Consider the following 12,057-nt stretch of genomic DNA (forward strand, 5'->3'; position numbering starts at 1 on the left):
AATAAGGCCTTTCATGACACAAACTTCCCACGACGAATCTGAAAACATCAAATGTATGTTTTTATTGTGTGACACCAAACCCAAAAGGGATTTCCTTGCAGGACAGTGGGATGTGCACAAGTATCTCCGCCCCTTTAACTTGTCCACACATTGCCGCACTCTGGACCACAAACATAAATATGTGTGACGGTCTCAGGTCTGTGATGGTCTCAGGTCTGTGATGGTCTCAGGTCTGTGATGATCTCAGGTCTGTGATGGTCTCAGGTCTGTGATGGTCTCAGGTCTGTGATGATCTCAGGTCTGTGATGATCTCAGGTCTGTGATGATCTCAGGTCTGTGCTGGTCTCAGGTCCAGGATGAAGTTATTCATAAGTATAAAGCTGGGTTCGGTTATAAAAATACACCATGTTTGCCTCTTTCATGTCAAATTAAACTCAATATATTTATGTTTTTAGTCCTTTTGGCAAAATGTTGAAAAGTTAAAGGGGGCGGATACTTTATCAACCCACTGTTTGTATTAGGCCGATATTATCTATTTCACACTTGTTTTTTCTAATTTCCTCTGACAGGAAGTCAGAGCTGCAGATGAAGCTCTTCAGCGTGGGCACATCACACTGAGACAGTTGCAGAGCACTTTAAATACTTACAAGTATCTTTAGATCCCTCACTCTCAGATACAGTTAAACAGAACTATAATGCAGCAGATGAAGCAGGTTTATGAAAATGGGACTCACTTCCTCTGTCTTTTCATGGACGTTTCTCTGTAATAAAAACACGCAGTGATCCCTCTTTCACCGACTAAAGGATTCTGGGAAAAGTGACATTTATCAGCTGCTCATTTTATTTAGTGCAATAAAAAACACAGAGTAAAACGTCTCTGTTACAAAGAAGTAAAAGTGAAGGTTAACGAACCAGCTTTAAATGGTTTCATTGGTCGTTTGTTCTCCGGCCCTGGAGTCAGTGGATGAATCCATCTCCAACTGTTTCTTGGAGACCCTGAGAGGAGAACCTTGTGCTCCCTCACAGACTCCAACATTTGATTCCTTCAAATGATTGCACTAAATATGGATTAATTATCGGTGAAGTTGTTAAAGTTTGGAATAATATAAGGAAAGGTTGTAACGTTTCTCTCACTCTCCGATCTGTCATGATCTTTACTCACAACAGGAGAGGCCCCTCTTTCCTTTCCTCAGTGGTCCCGTAAAGACGTGCAGAATCTGAGGGATATTTGTCTTTCTTCTGGTCTCGTAACATTCCAACACTTACAACAACGGTACGATCTGTCAGGATCAAGGTTTTCTTCTATCTCCAACTCGGGCGTTCTGCTCTCCTGAAATCCCACCCGATGGACGGGGGGAGCGATAAAAAAAACATCCGTCTTTGCCTATTTCACTTCCGGTTGATTTAATGTGATGGCGAATATGGCTCACAAGCGACTGACAGAGCCTGAAATGCGTGAAAGGTTGAAGAGAAAGGGTGTTTCGAGTGTGGGGAAACGAAAGGAGGAATTGTTGTTGCTTGTTGAACGAGCGGATGGTGTTTATGAAGACGGAGTGAAAGACGGTGACAAAGTGAATGAAGTTCAGCTGAGAGGGAAGAATGTGATGATGAATGATCTGCATTTTGACCCCATTTTGTTTCTCTAATATTTCACTCATAAAATATCATTTTTCAATAAGTTTCAGACGAATGGCCTGATTCTAAATGTTTGTGTTTTTTTTATTTTTTATCAGTTCGTAGGCCTTGTTTATGTAAAAAAAAAAATAAACACCAAATCCTGAACAAACAACAGTCAGAAAAGAGAGAGGGAGGTGAATGAGGAGCAGAGGTGAGAGAGAGAGGGAGGTGAATGAGGCGCAGAGGTGGATAAGGGATTGTTTCTATAAATTTATGAATCATCTAACTGTTCTACAAGCTTTGGTCTGGTCAGGTTTACTTCAAACGTTTGGAAGCATTGTCGCTCCTGCCTGTACGTGTTAGTAATGTATGATGTCACTGTTTATTTGACTTTTATCAGCTTCATTTTTCTGTTTTCTTTTAATACTGTGGACTTGAAAAAGTGGATTTTACATTTTAAGTCCCTTTAACATGAATAAAACTAAAGTGGAAACTTTAATAAGAAGCTTCTTAATGTGAGATAAACATGTGCAGTAAATGTTTGATGTTATCGATTTAAAAAACTTTCCGACAGGTTCAACTCGAGCGTCACAGGAAATAACAGCAGATAAGACTCTGACACGACGACAGAGTCAGTTTAGACCTGGGTTAGTCCTGGCTTAGACCTGGTTCAGACCTGGTTCAGTCCTGGTTCAGCCTGGTTCAGACCTGGTTCAGTCCTGGTTCAGACCTGGTTCAGACCTGGTTCAGACCTGGTTCAGTCCTGGTTCGGTTGGGCCTCGTCGTGGACATGGATCCTCCAGTTCTGCTGTTGCTCCTTCTCTTCAGTTCAGGTAAAACTCTGTTTCTAATTTATCCAAATGTCGTTAAAGGATGTGGTTTTTGTGCAACTTTTAAAACGGAATAAAAATGAAGTCGAACAATCTCAAAAACAGACGAGTTTTACGAGAATTAACTTTAAAAAAATAATTTCCTAAAGGTACTTTGAGTAAAACATTTTGTGTGAAGTTTAAATATCGTAATTCAATCAACAAATAAAATGTGTGATTTCCCCAAATGTAACCTGTGGTTAAAGTGACTCCACTCTGAGAGGAAGCTGAATTATGGGGTTAAAGACAAAGCATCAGATTATTATAAAGACATGGTTTTAACCTGTTCAGGACGGCCGTCCCTGATCAGGGACTGACTCCACTTCCATTCACTTGCAAACAGTATTCAGGCAAATTATATTTAGACCAATACAGACGTGTGGCACAGATTTTTAAACAGGCACTTCTCCACAAAACATCTATTCCAGTCATGGAACATCATCACTTAAATCACAACATTAAATAAGGACAGAAAAATAAAATAAAAAACATGAAAATCGAGCATTAAAATTAAGCATTTCTTATCCATATGAAATTATTTGTGGTCCAATCATAGGCTGACTGGATTTTTTTGGTCCAAAATACTCAAGTAAAAAATATAATTCAGCAAAAATTTCAACTAAATACTCTTTTTGGAAAATTTGGCTCATTATTTTCACGGTCAGAAATTACCTCAAAATACTCCACAAATGAGAAAATCTTCTTGTAAACAAACTTTTTGGCAATTCCAGTTCTGTTCCCTTAATCCTAATGACTATTCTCTTCAAAATGAGCCATTTCCCAAAGAAATAACCTTATATTTGTGCTGGCAGTGCTCAGTGCAGGCCAGAAGCACATGTTAGCCACACGTTAGCCACATGTTAGCCACATGCTAGCCACACGCTAGCCACATGTTAGCCACATGTTAGCCACACGTTAGCCACATATTAGCCACACGTTAGCCACATGTTAGCCACACGTTAGCCACATGTTAGCCACACGTTAGCCACATGTTAGCCACACGTTAGCCTCAGGTTAGCCACATGTTAGCCACATGTTAGCCACATGTTAGCCACATGTTAGCCACACATTAGCCACATGTTAGCCACACGTTAGCCACATGTTAGCCACACGTTAGCCACACGTTAGCCTCAGGTTAGCCACATGTTAGCCACATGTTAGCCACACATTAGCCACATGTTAGCCACACGTTAGCCACATGTTAGCCACACGTTAGCCACACGTTAGCCTCAGGTTAGCCACATGTTAGCCACATGTTAGCCACATGTTAGCCACATGCTAACGTCCATTGTCTCTGTCCAACAATCTGCCATAGTCCAGATCCACAGTGAATGAAGACGTGTAAAAGCTCTTTTCTGAGTAAACAAGGCGGCCATTTTGTTTTGGGGGAAGCTGTGACTGACGCACCTTTGTGCACTGAGATAAATATGGAAAAGAAATGACCCACTTTATTTTGCTTTGATTTAGTCCATTTTTGGGAGGTTTGTTGTTGCTGCTGCACTTTGTTTGACACATTTGTGAAAATATTTTTGCTTTTATAACATTTGTCACTTTGGAGAGGTTTGTGCACGATGCTAATGAGATATAGCACCAACAATTTGAAAGTTTACAAATCCATCATACTTGGACCTAGACTTCTGAAACTTTGCACACATGCTGAGCACCAGTAAGGTCACAACTGCCCTACATTTGGAGTGTGTGCTATGAAGTATATTTTCAGGAAATTATTTATTTATTATAAAGACATGGTTTTAACGTGTTCAGGACGGCCGTCCCTGATCAGGGACTGACTCCACTTCCATTCACTTGCAAACAGTATTTAGGCAAATTATATTTCGACCAATACAGACGTGTGGCACAGATTTTTAAACAGGCACTTCTCCACAAAACATCTATTCCAGTCATGGAGCATCATCACTTAAATCACAACATTAATTAAGGACAGAAAAATAAAAAAATAAACATGAAAATCGAGTATTAAAATTAAGCATTTCTTATCCATAATAAATTATTTATGGTCCAATCATAGGTTGACTGGATTTTTTTGGTCCAAAATACTCAAGTAAAAAATATAATTCAACAAAAATTTCAACAAAATACTCTTTTTGGAAAATTCACGGTCAGAAATTACCTAAAAATATTCCACAAATGAGAAAATCTTCTTGTAAACAAACTTTTTGGCAATTCCAGTTCTGTTCCCTTAATCCTAATGACTATTCTCTTCAAAATGAGCCATTTCCCAAAGAAATAACCTTATATTTGTGCTGGCAGTGCTCAGTGCAGGCCAGAAGCACATGTTAGCCACACGTTAGCCACATGTTAGCCACATGTTAGCCACATGTTAGCCACATGTTAGCCACACGTTAGCCAAATGTTAGCCACACGTTAGCCACACGTTAGCCAAATGTTAGCCACACGTTAGCCACACGTTAGCCACACGTTAGCCACACGTTAGCCACACGTTAGCCAAATGTTAGCCACACGTTAGCCACACGTTAGCCACACGTTAGCCACACGTTAGCCAAATGTTAGCCACACGTTAGCCACACGTTAGCCACACGTTAGCCACACGTTAGCCACATGTTAGCCACATTAGCATTTAGGCACAGACTTGTTGATTTCACAGGTGACAGTGGTACATCTGTGTAGACGTCCATAGTCCAGATCCACAGTGAATGAAGACGTGTAAAAGCTCTTTTCTGAGTAAACAAGGCGGCCATTTTGTTTTGGGGGAAGCTGTGACTGACGCACCTTTGTGCACTGAGATAAATATGGAAAAGAAATGACCCACTTCATTTTGCTTTGATTTAGTCCATGTTTGGGAGGTTTGTTGTTGCTGCTGCACTTTGTTTGACACATTTGTGAAAATATTTTTGCTTTTATAACATTTGTCACTTTGGAGAGGTTTGTGCCCGATGCTAATGAGATATAGCACCAACAATCTGAAAGTTTACAAATCCAACATACTTGGACCTAGACTTCTGAAACTTTGCACACATGCTGAGCACCAACAAGGCTACAACTGTACTGCATTTGGAGTGTGTGCTATGAAGTATATTTTCAGGAAAGACATTTCAGTTTATGTGTAATTTTCGATGTATAAAAAGCTATATTTTTATTAATTTTATAACTAAAGAACCGTTTTACATGTTTTTGACACAATGTCCTTCTAAATGTACAAAGAAGCTTCTTGTCCTGATTCCAATGATGGTTCACATAAGCAAAGTATGTTGTTTTAACAGTAATTTTAATATGGAGAGGGGACTGTTTAATTTAGCCAGGCGAGAGTACATCAAAATAGGTGGTCCTTAACAGGTTAAAGAGTCCTTCAGAGATATGAGTTCTTTCACAAACACAATAAAAGCAGCTTTAGGTTTTATTTAACTGTATTAGTTTTTTCTTTTTCTCTTTTCAATAAAAGTCAAAGACATTATTTCTAAAGACAGAAAAAACAATCACATTCATTTTCACCAATATTTTCACCAATATTAAATGTGGAGTGTAAAAAGTCTTTACAGGGATCAATATTCATAGTTTTTTACTTCTTCATCTTTAGGTGGAAAAGGAGATTTAAAGGAACAGGCCACAGTTTTTCCAGACTGAGATATGTTCTTTCCTGAGCTTAGACGAGTTGATCCGTACCTGTCTGGGCTCTCTGCGTGCGCTCAGTCACACAAACAGACCAAAGATGTTGTTAGGATTTAGCCTCTCCCAGTTAGAAGCGACCGAGCTGTTCCACGTTTTCCCTTTTTAAACACAGTTCTGTGAAAACGATCCAAGTTGAGTCACATGAGATCAGGAGCACTTCCATGTGCGGACGTTAAAGTGCTCCTGAGGTGTTCTTACGCCTCACAATATAGTTCCCCTTTTTATCCACTAAGAAAATCAACATGTTTCATTTTGTGTAACTGGACTTGGATCATGTCACTTTTTTTTTCAACACAACTGTTTATTTTGATTTGATTTCGATTAATCAATTAATTAAACCCAGCCCTAATATATATTTATATATGAGGCCGATACGTCCTGTTTCACACTTGTTTTCTCTCATTTCCTCTCACAGGAAGTCCTCTCTGCAGATGCCTCTTCAGCGTGGGCACATCACACACTGAGACTCTTAAATAAAGCTGTGTTTGTGTTTTTCAGAGACCTGGGCTCAGAACAGCGGCGCTCACACAGGTAAATCCACAGGGTCCGGTTTAACTCTGGGTTTGTCCTGGTTTGGTCTGACCTGAGGAACAGAGCTCACATCAAAGCCATCAGAGCACACTTTACACTCCAGCTCTTTTAGCTTCAACACTTTACAGTCACTTCACAGACTGAGCTCCATCCAGGACACAAACATTACACTATAAGGACTTCCTGCACCCTATTTGAAAGCTCAGAACCTCGAGGCTTTAATATAACAGAATGGTAACGGCTCTTGTGTCTCTGCAGAGTGCTCTCTCAGTGAGGAGGAGCTCAGAGCCGACCTGATGCTGCTTCTCGACGGATTCAACCACATCGGTCCAGACGACTTCTCCAGAGTCAGAGACTTCCTGAAGACCCTGCTCCCCATGGTCGGTCCGGTCGGTCCTGATTTGGTGCGGGTCAGTTTGGTGAAGTGCGGCCGGGATCCTGAGGTCGAGTTTTACCTGAACACGTTTCATGATCTGTCCTCGATGGTGGACGCCGTGTCACGGGTGTCTCAGAGTCCCCCGCTCCCTGGAGGATCCTCTGACCACGCTGTGAAGTTTATCTGGAGAAATATTACCCAAACGGATCGAGGAGACAGAAGGAAAACCCCAAACATCTTAATCCTCGTCACTGACAGGAGCTCATCAGGAATTAACACAGATGTGCTGAATAGTTTGCGGTTTGTTGGTGTGAAAGTGTTTGTGGTCAGAGTTAAAGTCACTGATGAGTTACAGGTCTTTAAGAGAGATGACAACGTCGCAGAGGTCTTCACTGTAGAAGATTATAACAGCATTTCCAACATCTCAGAAGAACTGACTCGGTCCATGTGTCGTTGGCTCAAAGCGATTCTGAGTAAGTTATAAACTCAACACCATTAATGAAAATCTAAACACGAAAGTAGAAAAGTGTCACAAACAGCACAGTGTGCTACTAAATAATTGGGAGAAAATCTCAATGACTTTGACATTTGTTTAGATTAGTTTTTACATTACTGTATTTGTTCTTTGACTTAAAGCCACACTGCATAACATTTCACCCAATAAAAAGGATCAAACACACAATAATTGTATTGCAGATATTTTTATTTGTGAAAAATACCTAAAAAGATGAACAGTGTGAGCGGCTCAGCTCCTCAGACCTGACTTTAACTTTACTATAACTTTACTTTAACTTTACTATAACTTCACAATAACTTTACTTTAACTTTACTATAACTTTACTTTAACTTTACTTTAACTTTACTATAACTTTACTTTAACTTTACTTTAACTTTACTTTAACTTTACCATAACTTTACTATAACTTTACTTTAACTTTACTATAACTTTACCATAACTTTACTATAACTTTACTTTAACTTTACTTTAACTTTACTGTAACTTTACTATAACTTTACTATAACTTTACTTTAACTTTACTTTAACTTCACTATAACTTTACTATAACTTTACTTTAACTTTACTATAACTTTACTATAACTTCACTGTGAGCGGGACGTCTCCAGCTCGTCTCCATGGAGATGTGACTAAAGGCAGGAATATGAGATTTAAACAGGTCCTCTCTGATCACCCACTGAACAAACAGCAGTTTCTGTGTTTTTGTTTAATGTTACGCAGTGTGCCTTTAAGTAAACTCTGCAGTACTTCCTCCACTGAGTAGAAGTAATGTTACTTCAAACTGAGTTTGTTTTTGCTGATCATAAAGTCTGTGTCCAGGTCGACCACAGCCTGAGTCTCTGAGGTTCACAGACGTCCAGCCCAGGAGACTGCGAGCCTCGTGGGAGTGTAACAGCCGCTGGGTCCAGAGATTTGTTCTGTCTGTGTATCTGGTTCATCCTGAGTCTCATGTTCAGACGATCCTTGTCCTGGGACATGAACGCAGCACAGAGATCCTTCACCTCCTCCCAAACACCTCCTACAGGATCATTGTCTTTGCAAAGTACAGCACTGGATACAGTAACACAGACACTGGAGTTGTGACCACACCACAAGGTACAGTCCCAACACTCCTCCCTCTCCCCAGACACTTCTCTTCCCTTTGAGCTTAATGCTGTGTTCAAGGTCACTGGGAGTTCAGGAGCTCTGACCTGAGACCGGAAATAATTTGTACTTTTTTGGCATTGTCCTTATGGGTTACCGTAGCGCGGTGTGAGCCTGCCGCCCCCTCCCCTGCCGCCCCCGCCCCTGCCGCCGCCTCCCCTGCGTAACACGTGCTGCGTCCGAAACAAGTAAATCGGTGAGAGCTCTTAGGCCAAACCGGATGTGCGTCAGCGTCCGCCATTATAAGAAGTGTCTGAATTGGTCTGTCCGTTAGGAAGGAGTCAGGAAAAGAAGCCTCAATGCTAACTATCTTAGCCACTTTAGCATTGGGACCAGAGCCGTTCTTTTCCTATGGGCAAACTATGCAAGTTGCGTAGGGCCCCCCCCTCAGTCAAACTACGGTGTTGTTTCACTGATTATTTAACGCCTTGTTTTATTCGTCTCAAAGACGAGTTGAATCCACACGGTTCTCATGCGTGCAGTTACTTACAGTAACTCTGGTTCTCTGAATGTGCACAGGCTAAAACGAGTCGGGCTAAACCATCCATCCATCCATCCATCCATCCATTTTCTTCCGCTTTATCCGGGGCCGGGTCGCGGGGGCAGCAGTCTCAGCAGAGATGCCCAAACTTCCCGATCCACACACACTTCCTCCAGCTGTTCTGGGGGGACCCCGAGGCGACACCAGGCCAGCTCGGAGACATAGTCCCACCACCGTGTCCTGGGTCTTCCACGAGGCCTTGTCCCACTAGGACATGCCTGGAACACCTCCCGCGGGAGGCGACCAGGAGGCATCCGAAACAGATGCCCGAGCCACCTCAGCTGGCTCCTTTCGACGTGGAGGAGCAGCGACTCTACTCCGAGCTCCTCCCGGGTAGCTGAGCTCCTCACCCGATCTCGGAGGGTGCGCCCAGCCACCCTGCGAAGGAAACTCATTTCGGCCGCTTGTATTCGCGATCTTGTCCTTTCGGTCATTACCCAAATCTCATGACCATAGGTGAGGGTGGGATCGTAGATCGATCGGTAAATCGAGAGCTTTGCCCCGACTCAGCTCCCTCTTCACCACGACAGACCGATACAGCGACCGCATCACTGCTGACGCCGCACCGATCCGTCTGTCCATCTCACGCTCCATCCGTCCCTCACTCGTGAACAAGACCCCGAGATACTTGAACTCCTCCACTTGAGGTAAGGACTCCCCACCGACCTGGAGAGGGGAAACCACCTTTTTCCGGTGGAGGACCATGGCCTCGGATTTGGAGGTGCTGATCCTCATCCCGGCCGCTACACACTCGGCTGCAAACCGCCCCAGTGCGTGCTGAAGGTCCTGGTTTGTTGAAGCCAACAGAACAACATCATCTGCAAACAGCAGAGATGAGACTCTGAGGCTCCCAAACCGGACACTCTCCGGCCCCTGGCTGCGCCGAGAAATTCTGTCCATAAAAGTAATGAACAGAACCGGTGACAAAGGGCAGCCCTGGCGGAGGCCAACACGCACCGGGAACAGGTCTGACTTACTGCCGGCAATGCGAACCAAGCTCCTGCTGCGGTCATACAGGGAACGGACAGCCCTTAGCAGAGGGCCCCGGACCCCATACTCCCGGAGCACCCCCCACAGGGCACCACGAGGGATGCGGTCGAACGCTTTCTCCAAGTCCACAAAACACATGTGGACTGGTTGGGCGAACTCCCACGAACCCTCGAGCACCCGACAGAGGGTATAGAGCTGGTCCAGTGTGCCACGACCAGGACGAAAACCGCATTGTTCCTCCTGAATCCGAGGTTCAACTATCGGCCGGATCCTCCTCTCCAGCACCCTGGAGTAGACCTTACCGGGGAGGCTAAGGAGGGTGATTCCTCTGTAATTGGAACACACCCTCCGATCCCCCTTCTTAAAGAGAGGGACCACCACCCCGGTCTGCCAATCCAGGGGCACTGTCCCCGACCGCCACGCGATGTTGCAGAGACGTGTCAGCCAAGACAGTCCTACAACATCCAGAGACTTAAGGTACTCAGGGCGAATCTCATCCACCCCCGGAGCCACCGAGGAGCTTTCTCACCACCTCGGTGACTTCAGCCCCGGTGATGGGCGAGCCCACCTCCGAGTCCCCAGCCTCTGCTTCCTCATTGGAAGACGTGAAGTTGGGATTGAGGAGGTCCTCGAAGTACTCCTTCCACCGCCCGACGACCTCCCCAGTCGAGGTCAGCAGCTCCCCACCCGCACTGTACACAGTGTTGGTGAAGCACTGCTTCCCCCTCCTGAGGCGCCGGATGGTTTGCCAGAATTTCTTCGAGGCCGACCGATAGTCTTCCTCCATGGCCTCCCCAAACTCCTCCCAGACACGAGTTTTTGCCTCTGCGACCGCACGAGCTGCAGCACGCTTGGCCTGCCGGTACCTCTCAGCTGCCTCAGGAGTCCCACAAGCCAACAAGGCCAGGTAGGACTCCTTCTTCAGCTTGACGGCATCCCTTACTTCCGGGCGCCACCACCGGGTTTGGGGATTGCCGCCGCGACAGGCACCAGAGACCTTACGGCCACAACTACGAGCAGCCGCATCAACAATGGAGGAGGAGAACAGAGTCCACTCGGACTCCATGTCCCCAGCCTCCCCCGGAATCTGGGTGAAGCTCTTCCGGAGGTGGGAGCTGAAGACCCCACTGACAGAGGGATCCGCCAGTCGTTCCCAGCAGACCCTCACAACACGCTTGGGCCTGCCAGGTCTGACCGGCTTCCTCCCCTGCCAGCGGATCCAGCTCACCACCAGGTGGTGATCGGTTGACAGCTCCGCCCCTCTCTTCACCCGAGTGTCCGAGACACGCGGCCGGAGGTCAGATGACACAACTACAAAGTCGATCATCGACCTCCTGCCTAGGGTGTCCTGGTGCCACGTGCACTTATGGACACCCTTGTGCTCGAACATGGTGCTCGTTATGGACAAACCGCGACTAGCACAGAAGTCCAATAACAGAACACCACTCGGGTTCAGATCGGGGAGGCCGTTCCTCCCAATCACTCCCTCCCAGGTCTCACTGTCGTTACCCACGTGGGCGTTGAAGTCCCCCAGTAGAACAATGGAGTCCCCAGTCGGAGCACTATCTAGTACCCCTCCCAGGGACTCCAAGAAGGCCGGGTACTCTACACCGATGTTGGGCCCGTAGGCCGAAACAACTGTGAGAGACCTGTCCCCGACCCGAAGGCGTAGGGACGCGACCCTCTCGTCCACCGGGGTGAACTCCAACACGTGACGGCTGAGCTGGGGGGATATGAGCAAACCCACCCCAGCCCGCCGTCTCTCCCCGCGGGCAACTCCAGAAAAATGGAGAGTTCAGCCTCTCTCCAGGAGTTGGGATCCGGA

The 12,057-nt window shown here is 45.2% G+C and overlaps 2 protein-coding genes across 2 annotated transcripts in view; both read left to right on the forward strand.

Moving 5' to 3' along the window:
* Positions 1–12,057, forward strand: part of LOC306981220 (uncharacterized protein) — a 76,346-nt gene that overhangs the window by 47,460 nt on the left and 16,829 nt on the right. The gene's annotated exons all lie outside the window — the stretch shown is intronic.
* On the forward strand, positions 2,408–8,703 carry LOC306981503 (collagen alpha-1(XII) chain-like; the record flags this gene model as incomplete). Its single annotated transcript, XM_079581111.1, has 4 exons — positions 2,408–2,450; positions 6,633–6,665; positions 6,924–7,514; positions 8,378–8,703. The coding sequence occupies 4 exons, from the start codon at positions 2,408–2,410 to the stop codon at positions 8,701–8,703; spliced, it is 993 nt and encodes a 330-aa protein (XP_079437237.1).

Source organism: Gobius niger (genome assembly GCF_951799975.1).
Source record: "Gobius niger genome assembly, chromosome: 22".
NCBI classification, from domain to species: domain Eukaryota; kingdom Metazoa; phylum Chordata; class Actinopteri; order Gobiiformes; family Gobiidae; genus Gobius; species Gobius niger.